General features: G+C 44.2%; 1 protein-coding gene across 5 annotated transcripts in view; it reads left to right on the forward strand.

The window, feature by feature from the left end:
- USP6NL (USP6 N-terminal like) overlaps positions 1–16,594 on the forward strand; it is a 201,261-nt gene that overhangs the window by 141,516 nt on the left and 43,151 nt on the right. For 3 of the 5 annotated variants that reach the window (XM_047755322.1, XM_047755323.1, XM_047755324.1), the window contains 3 exons: positions 189–256; positions 2,407–2,489; positions 10,029–10,068. In XM_047755322.1, coding sequence (XP_047611278.1) covers positions 189–256; positions 2,407–2,489; positions 10,029–10,068 — 191 coding nt within the window. Of the gene's footprint in view, positions 1–188; positions 257–1,693; positions 1,987–2,406; positions 2,490–10,028; positions 10,069–16,594 lie in introns of those variants that run through there. The other 2 variants (XM_047755325.1, XM_047755326.1) reach the window with 2 other exon arrangements.

Below are 16,594 nucleotides of genomic sequence, written 5' to 3' on the forward strand. Positions count from 1 at the left end.
CTTATGTTGCTATCTCAAAATTGTAGCTGCAGATACTTAACTCATCCTTGTAAGTTTATTTGATTTTCCTGGTTTGTCATTTTAGACAGCATTGAATCATTGTCTTACTGAATTCAGTTTTGTCTTAGTTTTATAATTAACTTTTAAATCTTTAAATAACAGTTCATTTAAATTGGATCTCTCTACAGATTCAGACCAGGATGTAGCACTCAAACTTGCCCAGGAACGAGCTGAAATAGTTGCTAAATATGACAGAGTAAGTATTCATATTTAATCTCTGAGTAATTTTTATTCTAAAAGAAATGAAAGTAGAAATGGATTGCTTTTTGGAGAGCCTAAATTACAGCAGCAGTTTGTTTACCTCCCGTGACTGTGGAAGTCGTCTTTTTTCCCTGACTTCATCTCTGTGTTTTCTCTTCCTCCCGCTCAGCCACTCTGGTCCCTTGCGATTCTTCTAATAACACTTCTTCCAGGCTTGCTCCTGCCTCAGGGCCTTTGCGCTGACTATTTCTTCTGCCTGGATATCCTTGTGCCTCATTGCCTCTTCTTTCAGGTTTTTTGCCAGATGCTGCTGCTTAGCGAAGTCTTCTCTGACTAGTTTCATACCCCCTCCACCCCGCTGGCTCTCTCTAGTCCCCTTTTCTTCTTATTTTTCACGATTGCATTTAGGTTATCAGCACACTTTTATTACACTTGTTCTCTGTTCTCACTCCTAGAATGTAAACTTGCTGAGGGTAAGAATTTCTTTTGAATGATTTACCTGTGACATATCTGGCCCATACTAAGTATTCAATAAATATTTTAATACTTTAGTATATAGAGTTAAATACTCATTTTATTTATAATGATATGCACTGTTAAAAATTTAACATGGATCTGAAAATTTGAATTTATGCATGATGTATTATCTCCTTTAGCATTGTAACCTTAAGTTAGTTATGGAATCTGGTTTTTGGTTCCCTAGAAAATCACAGTTGTTGATAATTTACATATGTACTTATTACTTATCTCTTGAGGTCTGTAATGCATTATAGCCATGTCGTGGTTTATGTTTATATCATTTGCATGTACTTTCTTACCTGTTATTTTTGATGATTGTGAGAATAACAGGAACATGAAATTAGAGAAGGCCACCTGGGCCGTGCCCCGCTTCTCGGGAGACACGCAGGCAGTGCTCAACTTAACAATTACGCTCCCAGAGTTTGTCTTTATTTTTAGTTTTTGGCCATACCCATGGCATATGGAATCCTTAACCCACTCACCCAGGCCGGGATGGAACTGGCAGTGCGGCAGAGGTGAGCGGGATCCTTCACCCGCTGCGCCACGGCAGGAACTCCTTCTAGAGTCTTAAGTTGGTTCTTTGGAACATCAGACACAGTTTCTCATCATCGTCGTCATCATTATTATTATAACTATTATTATTGTTATTGTTATTATTATTTCCACTCCATGGAAAACCTAATTAATTTATTTAATGGCCTAATTTAAATAAAACCAACAGAATTCATTTACTGCTCTCTTTCATGCCTGCATGCGTATCTTTTTCCTCCATGCAGTTCACAGTTAGTGACCAGGCACAGTGCTAGGCCTTCATGGGGTCGCTATGTACACATGAGTTACTGCAGTCCTTGCCCACACGGTGCTCACAGCTGCTCACAGGAGCACGTGAGCAGTTATAAAATATCCTCTGGGACACTCCATGAGACAGTTGGGTGCTGAGTGTGAAGTGTGAGGTTGGCGTGCATTTCTCACGGGCTCCTGTGCCCATCAGTTCACAGTCTCTGGAGGGGAGGGCAAAGGGCAGCAGGCTGAGGCTGGGGCTCTGGACACAGGCACGCTTGGGAGGTGCCCATCGGAAGGTGCTCACTCGGGAGCTGGCATGGAGGAGCTGGCATGAAGGAGCTGGGCAGGGACAAGGAGAACTGGGAGACAGTGGTGCCATGAAGTTGAGAAACAGGCCGTGAGCAGTACTGACACATCCCCTTGGTGAGAACGGCAGTGTCTCCGGGTCTGACCGTGGAGGCTGTGTTGGACGTGGGCAGAGCAGCCTTGGGGCCGAGGAGCTGGGAAGTGGAGAGGAGAGAGGCAGGCGGGGCAGGCGCTGGTCTCCTGAGAGGTCCGGGTGCCCACTGACACCTTCCCGTGTGGCACTCGTTCTCAGCCCCGCGGCTCCCTCTACCCCTGCGGTGGGTTTCTTACCAAGACCTGGGTCTGATCAAGGCTTGATAGCATCCAGAGTTTGTGACAAAGAAATAGTGCTTTGTTTTCTTTGGAAATTTAATTAGGGTCGATAATGCTCTTGTTTTTAGTAAAAAAAGATAGCTCTTGTTGTTTGGTCTTTTTATTTTAAGAAATGATTCGCTCTTCCACATTGCCAGTCACGGCTTCCTTTATGCCCTGTTACAGGGACGCGAAGGCGCAGAGATCGAGCCTTGGGAAGATGCCAATTACCTGGTTTACAGAGTCACGGATCGATTTGGCTTCTTACAGTAAGTTGTGGTTTGAAAGCTACCTTTTTAAAGTGTTTATATGGTCACCTATTACACTGATTTTCTTTATTTTAATGGCATTTCTGTGAATAAGACTCCAGGATTGGTCCTGCAACCTGCTTTTTGTTACTAAATTCCTGGCAGTTTGAACCTCTGTGATTGAAACTGAGCTATAGCTAAGAATATAGCCTTTAATAGTCATTGTGTTTCAGTAAGAACATTAAGTGCAGTAAATGAGTTGTATTCATAATTTAGCAGAATTAAATGGAAATCAATACCGATTTGTATTTCAAAAATAATTATAAAACATTTCATTTTATATAAATGCATTTTAAAAAATAATTAGCAATTAGTACTTTGTATTATGCAGTCTAAAAATGAGCACTGGAAAGAGATGCCATTGATCTTCCTTATGGTTGGACATGTATTCGTGTTATTGCTTCTTAAAATTAACTCCATTTATCTTGAGCACGTTCTGTAAAGAGTTGAGAGAGGTCTAAGAGCACTGTAAAGTAGAGTAGTTAAAGAAGTTTTGACCCTTAAAAACGGCCTGCAGTGATGTGAATTTGCCTGTCTGATTCTGGCTGTCAGAATCCCTCGTGCTAGAGACTTTTCTGCATCTCTATAGTTTGTCGGTTCCACACAATTTAGTGACGAACTCACTATTTCTTCAAACTTATTCTTTCCCAATCTTACTATTCTCAAGAGGAAAGAGCCAGGGATTTTTATTTTATGATAACGTGATTAAATGTTGAAGGAAGAGATACAATTTCTTATAGAGTCCATAGGATTAACTTAATAGTACTCTTTCCTTTTTTTTCAGTTTTCTTGCATTTAGAAAGCATTTTGTTGTGTCTTTCTCAGGGTAGCACAAGCAAGCAAACAAATAGAAACAGGTCTGGGAGTTAGAGGACATGTGTCTTTTCGTGGCTTTGTTGGTCTCACTTAACTACTTCTCGTCTCGTCTGTGAAACAAATTATATGAACTGCTCTACTTACATAGGGGTATCTGAAGCTTTGAAGAAGTGAAATGATAGAATGCCACATAACGATCTAGACAGATAGAAGGTGTTATTGTCCTACCTGATGGTATTTGCATATCTGAGATGTTCTCCTGAGTAGTTATGATTAGAAGTCTTTGAATTTCAGCAGACTAACTGAGCAATATTTAACTATGATGAAAACACTGTCCTTGAAGTAAACCCCCATTTCCACTTTTTTTTTTTTAAAGTAAATCAAACTTGGCCACAAATGTGGTAGGAACTGAGTTTACGTTTGTGTGGATTAGTGTGCAGATCTGAGGTATGGAAATGTGTTTGGAAGGATGGTTTGAGCATTTGACACTGTTAAGATCAGTGGGTCCCCAGATTTCCTGCACACTACAGTTAGCTGGAAAATGTTTGTGTTTTTAAAATAGATTTCTGGGTTCTAGCCCAGATTTTGATTCAAAAAGTAGCATACAACTCAGCTGATTTTGACACCCCCCCCCCCAAGTGTCTGCGTTTGTGTAAAAGGTGTTTATGTCATATAATGGTCTAAGTAGTACAAAATACATATGAAAAAATGCTGCATTCCAAAAGGGTCTAGGAATTACCTAGATCCTCTTTTCTCATTGCTTGCAACAAGTCAGTCCTGGCCCAAGAGCCTCACCTGACTTTGGTGATCTGAAAATCACACGCAGTTATCCTGTATTGGTTTTTGTCTCTGTGCTGAGGTCCATTTGGCTCTAGTGAGAGAAAAACAGCGGTTTACCCAATAATATTAGTTAATATCATTGAGCACCTACTGTGTGCCAGACACTGTGCTAAACTCTTTACAGGGATTAACTCATCTGTTCCTCTCAAAACCTCATCAGAATAGGTATTCTTTTAAAAAAAAAATCTGTTTTTGGATGAAACCGAAGCACAGGGAGGTTAAGCAGCTGTCCAGGTTGTGCTCACACTAAGTGTCAGATATGGAGAACCGACCTTGGCTGCCTCTCGGTGGAGCCCGAGTCTGACCTTCTGCCTTGTGCTGCCTGCTACTCCGTAGTTTTAGTAAGAGAAGCCCTGAAGAAGCTCTTTGAAGTGCCTGGAAAGAATGTTAAAGGGGGGAGGAAGAGTGCCTCAGGCCAGGGCTCTGTTGAAGTGGTCACAGCCCCCAGCGGAGCGGCCCGCTGCTGGCTGATGAGCTCTCTGTGTCTGGTGGTGAAGCTCAACCAGTTCTCACACTGGCCTGCTGATTTTGCTACTGACTCCGTGATGCAGTCCTAACGCAGGCAGCACAAGTGAAAATAATGAAGCACAGAGATGGCTTTTAGTGTAATGTTAAGCTTTATTAAATTTCAGCCAAGTCATTGATTTTTGTTACATTGTCTCATTTCACTGAGACATTTTCTCTCACGGTTGCCGCAGGTGCCTTTGAATGTTTGTCACTGAAGACACTAGAGTTTTCTGTGCTGTTGAATAAAGTCTCCTGGCCTAGGCTTTTAGACATTGCTCCCTATCACACCTTGATCAAAAGAGCATTCTTTCTGCTGTCTTAGTTCGTTGTAATTTTTGATTGATTTTATGATAAACTTGTGCTTTAGGTGTCACCATCAATAAAATGGCCCCTCTTTGTCATCTTCTCTGAAGGCTGCTGACTTCATAGCCAGTTAGTTTTTGTAACTGAAATTACTTGTTATGTGAAGAAGGATGAGAGTGACTAACAAATAACAGTATAGGACTCACTTGGTTTTGTAGCAGATTTTACAGCGCGTGTAGAAACTGCTGCGGCACCAGCCTGGCTTGACCCCGGACAGGATCATCTTCATTTCGCGCACAGCAGCGGCGCCCGCCCAGCTGCCTGCCTGTGAGACGGGGCTGCCTCTGGACACTGGGGGAGGCCAGCTTGTTCAAGAACTTAGAGAGCTTTCAGCATTTGAGCTTGCAACACTTTTATCAAAAATAGCCACTGTTAGTCTGCTCAGCAAAGAATGTTTGGTATTTGGATAATGATAGATGATGCTTTTAGGCCACAAGTTATTAATAGAAGAATTAGAAATTGCCTCAAAAATAAAAATTAAGCTTCAGATTGTCAACTATTTATCAAAATGTGTATATTTATAAAATTTGGCATATTGTCTGTAGTTTAATAGGACTATATAGGTATTTGAAAGTCAAAAATGGCATTTGTGTTTTTAAGAAATCTTTTTTAATGCTAAAGGCCTTGAGAACTCTTTCTACCATCTGATAAGTGTCATTAGAGTAAATCATGTAGCTTTATTAGAATTTTATTAAGTTTATTAGAATTTTTATAAAAGAATTTTATTAAAATTTTATAAAAGTTTATTAGAATTTTTTTTAAACTTAGAATTTACTGCAAAATCAGAAATAAAATTTAGTCAGTATATTGAGCTGATTTTAACAAGTTAGGTTTTATATTTCCAAATGAAAGTTTATCTCACAGTTACAGAAATATTCCATCTGAGCTATTGAAAAATTACAAGCCCATAATTCTGACTAGTATTTCCAGTAAGCTTAATAGTAGATTAAAAAAAATAGATCCGCACAGGTCTCTGTGTTTCCAGAAATGACTATATTGTTGTTTTTACTTTATGTATTTCTCTGAGGCACAGCTTCTTGCTGTCAGCTTGATGTCTCCTTTAAGCAGTCTCTCGGTGCCTCCTTCCACCAGAGGACAAACCTTTGTTTTCTAAAGCAGAGGTAGGCAAACATTTTCTGTAAGTAGCCAGATATTAAATATTCTTTGGCTTTGTGGGCCATATGGTCCTTGTCACAGCTCTTGAGCTCTCCCGTGGTCGCATGAAAACAACTATAGACAATCCATAAATGAATGAGCATAGTGATGTAGCAGTAAAACTTTATTTACAAAAACAGGCTGAGGGCCAGATTTGGTCCAGGGGCTGAAGCTTTGCTGACCCAAAGGAACACTGCACTCTCTCAGATCCTGGCCTTCCCTTCTTCTGCTTGAAGACTATCTAGGTGACCAGGCAGAGGCGCATTCATGCAGGCCTGTGTTCCTCCTTCCCTTCATGCATTCATTTAGCAACATCAGTTCACTCCTTCAGCATGCCAGCCACTGCGCCTGAGGCTGTCTCAGTGTCTTACTTGTGTATTCTAGACATAGTGTGTAGCTCCTGATAAGGCACAGTCCCCTGTTTTCTCCTTGGAAGGGTGTGAAAAGAATGTACGCCAACACAGAGATTTGATGAGGAAAAGTTTTATGGAGATTAGTGTTGAGCACGTAGCAGGTTTTATGTAAAAGATTTTAGAAATGGGACAATAACACAAGAGAATTCATATGGGAAAACTTGACCACATTCTTGCTCTGTTGTCCATCTATGAAGTCCCAAGACTAATTCAACATCCACGCATGATAAAAACTTTTAATAAAACAGGTATAGCATGAACGTAACCTCAACGTAATAAAGGCCACATGACAAACTTGTGACTGACGTCTTACTCAATGATGAAAAACTGAAAGCTTTTCTTCTAAGATGAGGAACAAGACAAGGATGCCCATTCTTACCACTTCTATTGAACATAGTATTGAAGGTCCTAGGCAGAGCAGTTAAGCAAGAAAAACCAAACACATCCAAATCAGAAGGGAAGAAATAAAACTGTCTCTATTTGCAGGTGATCTAACCTTATATATGGTCTCTAAAGACTCCACTAAATGTTCAAACTAACAGACGAATTCAGTCAAGTTGTAGGATATACAGTCAGTATATCAGAACCAATTGCATTTCTATCAGAAAGAGAAATTAGGAAAACAGTCTCATTCACAGTTGCATCAAAAAGAGGAAAATACCCAGGAATCAATTTCACCAAGGAGGTGAAAGACCTGTACATTGAAAATTATAGAACACTGATGGAAGAAATAAAACTGGGCACAAATAAGTGGAAGGACATTCCATGCTCATGGATCAGAAGAACTCATGTTGTTAAAATGTCCATACTGTTGGAGTTCCCGGGTGGTGCAGCTGGTTAAGGATGCAGTGTTGTCACTGCTCTGGCTAGGGTCACAGCTGTGGCTTGGGTTCTATCCCTGGCCCTGAAACTGGTGCATGCCACAGGCAGGACCAAAAAAAGAAAGAGCATGTCTGTACTATCCAAAGTGATCTGCAGATCTAATGCAGTTCTCATCAAAATTCCAATGGCATGTTTCACAGAAATAGAACAAACAATTAGAAAATTTGTATGGAACCACAAAGACTCTGAATAGCCAAAGCAATTTTGAGAAAGAAGAACCAAGCTGAAGATGTCATGCTTCCTGATTTCAAACTATATTTCAAGCTATAGTGATCAAAAGAGCATGATATTGACGTGAAAACACACATAGTTCAATGGGACAGGAGAGAGAGCTCAGAAGCAAACCCATGCATATATGGGCAGTTGGTTTACAACAGAGGAGCCAAGCATATACAATGGGAAAAGGATAATCTCTTCAACAGATGGTATTGGGAAAACTGGATGTAAGACCTGAAACTATGAAACTCCTAGAAGAAAATTTATTTAGGTGTTAAGCCCCTTGTCATCAACCTTGGCGATGATGTTTTCTTTTTGGATTTGACACCAAAAGCAAAAAGACAAGTGAGGCTGCATCAGGCTGAAAGGTTTTTGCATAGCAAAGGAGATCATGAACAAAATGAAAAGGCAGCCTGCCAAATGAGAGAAAATATTTGCAAATTGTATGTCTGATAAAGGATTGATAGCCAAAATTTATAAAGAACTAATACACCTCTAGCCAGCACCCTCCCCCCCCCGCCCCGCCCCAAACAATCCAAGTAAAAAATGGGCAGAGGATCTGAATAAATATTTTTCCAAAGAAGACATACGGATGGGCAACAGGTACATGAAAATGTGCGCAAGCTCACTCATCAGCAGAGAAAAGCAAAGCAGAGCCACAAGGAGATAGCATTTTGCTTCTGGTTTGATGGATAGCATCAAAGCGATAAGAAATAACACAGTTTGGCAAGGAGGTGGAGAGAAGGAAAACCCTGTACACTGTTGGTAGAAACATGGCTTGATACAGCCACGGTGGAAAATAGTGGGGGGGGGCCTCAAAAGATTAAAAATAGAACTACCATCTGGTCCAGCAATTTCACTTCTGGGTAGGTGTCTGAAGAAAATGAAAACACTCACTCAAAAAGATACCTGCACCCACCTTGTTCATCTCAGCTTTATTCACAGTAGTGAAGACGTGGAAACTACGCAAGTGTCCACTGAATGGAAGGACAAAGAAAAAATGTGCCATATGTATCTCAGCCGTAAACAAGAAGGAAGTTCTGCCGTTAGCAACAACGTGGGTGGTAATTATGCTTAATGAGCTACCTCGGAGAAAGGTGCATACTGTATGATATCACTTATATGTCAGATCTGAAAAGAGAAAAGCTCAAACTTATACATACAGAGAACATACTGGTGGTTGCCAGGGCTGGGGGTGCAGTTCATTCTGTAGGACCTGCCGGCTCAGACCATGTAGCCTGAGCAGACGATTCACAACTTTCCACAGGCAGGTGCAAAACTTGGTTCTGATTCAGTGTTGAGAACAGGCACAGTGAGGTCTGTTAGTCTTGCTTAGTGAACAGAAGGGCCCCAAAGAGCTTGTCCCGGGGCGGCAGCCAGAGTTGACTCTTAGGTGCAGTTAGGCGTGTTCAACACAGAGTGGTCAGGATCTGCGCGGAGCAGCTGAAGTTGCTCCGGCCCGGGCAGCCCACGCACCCCAGAGACACCATTGTTGGTGCATCCAGAAGTTGCCAGGTGTTCGTATCTTTCACGATGTCCCTGCTGACCCAGCCGCCTCGCAAGTACACCCCAGGGTGTCGGCAGGCCTTCCTCTGCCAGTGAATGAAGAACGGGATGGGGGCCTTTCATGCGCCACTGGTCCTGGTGCTTAGGATTCCAAGTTAGCTCGGAGAGTTAGACTAAGGTCAGAATGAAAGCCATGTACAAAAATAAAGGTGAGTAGACACTTTTAAAACACGTACATGTAATCCTCAGGGTTTCTTTTCTTCTCGAGAACTGGTTTCTTAGCCTGTTTTTCATTTACTCTTGCACTGTCTGAAGATCTTATCTAGGTGTGAACCCACCGAGGCTGGTAGTGCTGAACGTCTCGGCATTAAACTGTTTACTGTTTTAGCATTTACCTTTGCAGGAGAAGGTTGTTGATTCCTGGACGAGAGCAGAGCTTTTGCGGTGGTATAAGTATGCCAGCCACGCCTGCACTGCTCAGTACGGTACCTGACCTGCGGCCGGTGAGGCCCATAACTGAAGGTTTAGTTTTATTTTCATTTATATTTAAAATTCAGCGACCGCATGTGGCTAGAGGTGACCGGATTGGACAGTGCAAGTCTAGAGATTTGAAGACAGGGCCCCTTGTGAGCTTAGAGACTAGCTCACTGTCTTATGTCGAATTCGGTGGAATAGAGGCTGACATACCTATTTTGATGACACGTAAATTGTTGTACATCATGTGTACCTGCCTACAGGTTGATGATTTTCTGAAAGTTTGCTCTGATTTCAACTGTTTTACTCCCCTGTTCTTCCTCCACAGTGAAGAGGAGCTCCCCTCTCACAACGCGGCTATGGAGCGGGTAAGTCGGATCGGTGTTCACGTACAGCCCCTGGCGAGTTACAGTCAGAGGAGTAAGCCCCGTCATCTCTGCGATTGTGAGTGCCAGTTTACAGGCAGGAGGTGCAGTCACTGTTAGAATCTGACCCGACGACTACCACTGTAAGAGAGTAATAAAATTGGAGTTCCCCTTGTGGCTCAGCAGGTGATGAACCTGAACCTGACTAGTATCCATGAGGTTGCAGGTTCCATACCTGGCCTCGCTCAGTGGGTTAAGGATCCGATGTTGCTGTGAGCTGCTGCGTAGGTCACAGATGCGGCTTGGATCTGGCGTGGCTGTGGCTGTGGCCTAGGCCAGCAGCTACAGCTCGGATTCGACCCCTAGCCTGGGAACCTCCATATGCTGCAGGTTCAGGCCTAAAAAGCCAAAAAGGAAGGAAGGGAGGGAGGGAAGGAGAAAAAGAAAGTAATGAAATTAGAGTGGTGCAATGGGTTAGTTAATGATCTGGCTTGTCTCTGTGAGGCGCTGGTTTGATCCCTGGCTGGGTGCAGGGTTAACGTTACAGCATTGCTGCAGCTGCAGTTCAGATTCAATACTTGGCCCGAGAACTTCCACATGCCAAGGGTGTGGCATTTAAAAAAAAAAAAAAAAGAAAAGAAAGAAAGAAATGAAATTAATCGTGAAATAACTAGATTTTATGGAACTTTTGATCCGTACTTGATATGAAGGAGAGGTAGCAGTTACCAGTGGATGCGTTGAAGACCCGCAGTTCTCCATCTAAAATCAAAACTTTCTAAAAATAAAAACTGCAGAATGACTTTAGGGCATGGATAAAATTGCCGCTTTATGTATAGTGTGTAGAGGTCCCTGTGGGTACTTCTTGTGGTTGAGTTCTCTCGTGACTGCCTGATTCTTTCAGTGTTAGAACCTCAATGTTTTGGCGGAGGCATGCCTCATGGCTTTCAGGAGCAGGTGGTTGTGACGTGAGGTAGCAGTGCTGGCAGGGCCTTGTGGCTCAGGGATGGGGGGGAGGAGGAGGTGACAAGTGACAGCACTTTCTCCCTTCTGCCTCTGGGGAACTTCTGTCCGTCCACTTGGAAATGGGGACATGGGGATTTACTTGTGTCCACTCTGTGGCCAGTCTCTCTCTTCACAAGTCCTCAGACCCCCTGATCCCACCACTGTGCCTGACCCCTCAGCACACTCTCTTCCCAGCTCGGCTCCGTGCAGGGCAGGACCTCCCTTTGCCACCTCTCCAGCTGCTTCTGGGCCAAGCTCTCTGCCTGCAGCCTCGGCACCCACATGGCCAAGTGCAACTGGGAAAAGACTCGCAACCCTGGTGACTGCTTTTTCTTTCTTTTTTTTTGTCTTTTGTCTTTTTTGTTGTTGCTGTTGTTGTTGTTGCTATTTCTTGGGCCGCTCCCTCGGCATATGGAGGTTCCCAGGCTAGGGGTCTAGTCGGAGCTGTAGCCACCGGCCTACGCCAGAGCCACAGCAGCTCGGGATCCGAGCCGCGTCTGCAACCTACACCACAGCTCACGGCAACGCCGGATCGTTAACCCACTGAGCAAGGGCAGGCACCGAACCCGCAACCTCATGGTTCCTAGTCGGATTCGTTAACCACTGCGCCACGATGGGAACTCCTGCTTTTTCTTTAAACACGTAGCTGCAGACCTCAGCTGGACCTTCCTGCTGCCTGGACATCATACCCGTCTTCCTCATGACTGTCTGCTGCCCTCCTGCTCTGGCCTCTCTCCGCCCATGTTCTTGCTTCACGATTCTTATTTCTTCACTGTCACACCGAGAGGTCCGTTCGTAGTGACCTGCCAGCACATGGGAGGTGGTTGGCCAGCACCTCACAGCTCTCTTTTCTTGCCCTTCAGAACCCCACGTGCTCGGCACATTCTTCTTGCCTCACTGGACGCTCTTTCTGCATTTCATCTGCTTGTTCCTTCTCATCACTTTGGACTTTATACTGAGCCCATGGCTCAGGCCTGGAACTTCTCTCTCCTGTCTGCATTTCCTCCTTGGTAATCTCGCCTCGCTTGGCTTTATATGCCACTCCCAGACGTGTGTGTCCATTCCAGCGTCCAGACTTAGCTGTCGGACTTGGTCAGTACACTTAGGTGTCCAGTAAGTGTCCCACCTGGGGTTTCTGTTGTTCTCTTCAGATCCATCCTGTGAACGAACTTCCCGTCTCTGCCAGTGGGAGCTCCAGCCTCCAGTTTACAGTCTAAACACTCGTCAGGTGTCGCTGACTTTCTTTCATACCCACACCTCCTGTGTCAGCAGTCCTGGTAGCTTGGCCTTCAAGACTTAGCCACTCCACATCTGCCCCCTGGTCCACTGGAACCTGTCTTCGGGAGCTTCCAGCTTCCTGCCTCTGCCAGGGTCCCACTCTGTCCCCGCAGTCTGTCTGTTCACCAGAAGAGCCGGAGCGTCCTGCTAAAATGAGATCATGCCACCCGATGGGAGCATTACGCCGGCTCTCCCTCGTACCCACAGGAAAAGGAAGGGGCCTCAGAGTGCCCGGGGTTCTGCTAGCCCCTCCCGCAGGTATTTACTTAAATGCCACCTTCAGAACCAGCTCCTCCTTGGCAGTCAGATCTCATATTGAAGACCCCTCTCCTACATTTGCTAATTATTACCCCCCCCCCCGTTTTTCTCTTTAGCACTAATACCTTCTCACTTACTGAAGCTTTCACTTGTATCTTTGTTTCCTCACTAGAATGTCCTCTCTATGGGGGTTTCACCTGCTTTGTTCACTGTTCGGAGCCCAGAACCTAGAGCGGGGCGTGGAGAACGCGTGGGGTAAATGGTGGCTGGGTGACCAGGTGAATATGAGGACTGTGCTGTGTCACAAAATGTGGATTTAAAGGCTGGCGGAGCTTGTCCTTTCGGAGGTGACAGTGTGCTTTATTTGAGAAGTTAGGGAGAGAAGAATTGGAAGGTGTCTTTTACAAAAGATATCCGTATGTGGCTGAATCAAAATCTGGCAACCCCGAATTGACTTTTCTCTCCCATAGCCCTCTCCCCGCCTTAAGACGAACTTCTGGTCCAGAAAATTCAAATGCGTGGGAACCAGTAGTATAGATGATTCTAGAAATGGGACAATGAGAAAAGAAGTAATACGAGACAAGCTAGTAGAGTCAACAGCATGCTTGAGGGAGGTTTTAATTTTTCTTTTTTTTAAAGAGACTTGTCTGTACAATACAGATCTCTTACCCAGTGCAATTAAAGTTATAATTAATGGGTCATTTACTCTGAAGAGTTTACTATAAAGGTAATCACTAAAAAATAACACACACACCTTCATAATTTAACATGAGATGTCATTTTATATTCACTTGTTAATCTTTAGTGGGAGAGGGGTAGGGTTCTGGGGCTGCCTGACTGAGATTCCAGAATGTTCTGCCTTTCGTATATAAACTGCACTCGTAATGTGTGGCCTCCCTTTTAGAGCTTTGGTTTCGTCCATGTGGAGTGAGAACTTCAGACACATGCAAAGCAGTCTGAGGCTGGAAGCGTTACCAGAATTTCTCCCAATTTCGGTTTGGTTCATGTATTCCTCAGTGACTACCTAGTCCTCATGGCCTGCCATCTCTAGGAAACTGATAAAAAATACATTGCTTCACTGAATAAACTGAGTGAGAACAATAGGCTTGTTGAAGTCCAAAGTGTTCATTAATCCTCAGAGGGCATCCCCTCGCACCACGTCCTTGCTGCCGTTTGGGCCGCCGCATGACCGCATGACCGATGCACAGTCAGGTCCTCCTTCGTGGCTTTCTTCCAGCTCTGCCAGCGTATTTGTACATAAGGCAGTTCTCTGTCTAAAGCAGGGACGGTGGTGGGCAGTCCCTCGTAAGGGCACTGGTGGCAAGTGCTCTGGATTCCCCTCAACAGGTGCTTAAACCGGTAAACACACTTGTTATAGTTACTCTGCAGAGAACGCCATTGACAGTGGGTTATATTGTTTCTCTGAGCTTATTGATGTTTTTAATAAGGAGGAAAGGGTATGTAAAACCGTGCATTTTCTTCGACTCAGCTTTTCCTTTTTGCAGTGTGGTATTTTAAATGGCTTAATGGGATATTGGCGCCTTCTCGGATCTTCGAAAACCATATCTTAATTTTATGTGGTGTGGAATCTTAATCAAAACACGTGACTGACTTTTCAGTGTCATTCTAGCCGAACGCTTCTTGTACTCCCTGTCCTCTCCTGACCTCTGCTGGCGCGGTCTGGGTGTGCGGGACGGGTCCCCTTCCTCCTCGGTGCCACACTCATACTGAGCAAAACATCTGAGACTTAAACTCGAGTAAAGTTCTAAGGTTTCTAATTCTAGAAGAGAAGACGGTTTGGTACCCATCCTGCACTGTGTAAATGTTGAGCAGTTCCTCTCTAGATGATTGATCGTGTTGAGCGGGAGGAGTGTTGGACCCCACACAAGGCAAGTTCATCTTCTGTGGGTGATGCAGCTGGTCCTTCGCGGGGCCGAAGGATAGTCTCAGATCACTGGAGGTCGAGAGGCAACAAAGAAGATGTTGTTCCCATTTTTAATCCTTACACCCTCCTTGCCCCGGGAGGAGGGGCCAGTCCTGCTTAAGGAGGGACGTGGATTTAAGACAGTCAGGTATCGGATCGTACACTTCAAATGGAAGTTTAGTCCTTTCCTGAAAACAGCTCCAGGGGGAAAATACACCACAGCGTACGTACCATGTGGAGAGATACGTGGGATGGAGACGGAGCGCTGCATCCCTTCCCTTTTGGCATGTGTCGTTCTGACATTCTCAGGGGAGTAGAATTTTCTTATACTAAGGTCTCTTATATATATGACTTTTAAAATTACAGTGATAAGCATATCTAGTACCCAGATCTTAATTTTTGAGTTCTAGTCCCCCATTAAAAAGAACCACTGTTTCATTAAAGAAATGGATGATCTAGATCTAGGATAGAAAAAGTATAAAGTGAGCCTGAATTTTGGGTCAGATCAGCCATGTCCAAAGGCTCCTCCACTTGAAGAGGGGACATCCCCAGCCAGAAAAGAGGCGGTCAAGTCAAATTTGGGGCCATTTGAGCTTTAAAAAGAATAATGATGATAGGGATTCCCTTGAGGTGCAGTGAGTTAAGGATCCTGAGCAGTCACTGCAGCAGCTCAGGTTACTGCTGTTGTGTGAGTTCAGTCTCTGGCCTGGGAATTTCTGCAAGCTGCAGGTGCAGCCAAAAAAAAAAAAAAAGGAGCAATGATGGTAATAATTATAACACATTGAATCAACAGTCCTTTATACTAGAGTGATATTTAAAATAGAGAGGGACTCGAAAGGAAAAACTTTTTAATCGAAAAATATTAGTTAATAATATAAAAGAATCATAGGAAAAATTAGGACCCACCACCCCATTCTATGCCCGAAGACTCAGAATTGATTCAGTCAGGGATCATAGTGAAGGATGAGCGCCCTGCACAGGGTCAGTGAGGAACGGGATGTCCACACTACGTCGCAGGGTGCCATCCAGACGATTCCTTAGTTACGGAAGGGAATTCCTCTGTTACGTAGTGGAGGAATGGGGCAAATACCGCCTCACCAAGGGAGCAGCAGTTACATCATTGATAATGGTACCGGTGGGCCTGCTGTGTCTCTGCATGTGATGCAACAGGAAGGACACAGAATCACCTGTGCAGTATTCCTGCCCGAATCTAGGGGAACAGACTCAGCCCGCGAGTGTGGACTAGCCTTTTCAAAAGTCAACATCATGAGGCATTCCCGTCGTGCCTTAGTGGAAACGAATGTGACTAGTATGCTTGAGGACGCAGGTTCCATCCCTGGCCTTGCTCAGTGGGTTAAGGATCCAGTGTTGCCGTGAGCTGTACTGTAGGTTGCAGATGCGGCGCGGATCTCATGTTGCTGTGGCTGTGGTGTAGGCCAGCGGCTACAGCTCCATTTCATCCCCTAGCCTGGGAACCTCCACAAGCTGCGGGTGCAGCCCTAAACCCCCCCCCCCACAAAGGCCAGGGGACTGTTTAGAGTCAAGGGAACTAAACTAAAGAGCTGTGCCTGATCCGGGATTGGATCCTGACCTCCTTTCCCTCTCAAAGGAAAACAGCCCTACAGAGCACTTTTGAGACAAACAGGGAATTTGGTATATGGGCTGTTTATTACCAAATAATAAACCATCTTTACATTTCTTGGGTGTAACAGTGGTATTGTGATTGTGTAGGATAATGTGGCACTTGTTCTTAGTGATACATGCTTGAAGTATTTGGAGTGTTCATGGTATCTGTGATTTTCTAATAGATTAGGCCCCCCCCCCAAAAAAAATACCCCTCGATATAAATAGATTAAATCTGGCAAAATGTTAATGATTGTGGATTTTGGTGAAGCATATGTAAGTATATGGTGCATTGGTCTTCCCGCATTTCTCCAGGTTTGGCATATTTCAGTAAACATTGGGAAGTCAGCAGAGTTATTTAATATCGGTTTTGCATTGACTCCTACATCGTCATTAGTTTCCCCTTTTAGCAGCACCTTGAAAAGTGTTGCCGACGTGCTGGAG

This window comes from Phacochoerus africanus, chromosome 12 (assembly GCF_016906955.1).
Source record: "Phacochoerus africanus isolate WHEZ1 chromosome 12, ROS_Pafr_v1, whole genome shotgun sequence".
Taxonomy (NCBI): domain Eukaryota; kingdom Metazoa; phylum Chordata; class Mammalia; order Artiodactyla; family Suidae; genus Phacochoerus; species Phacochoerus africanus.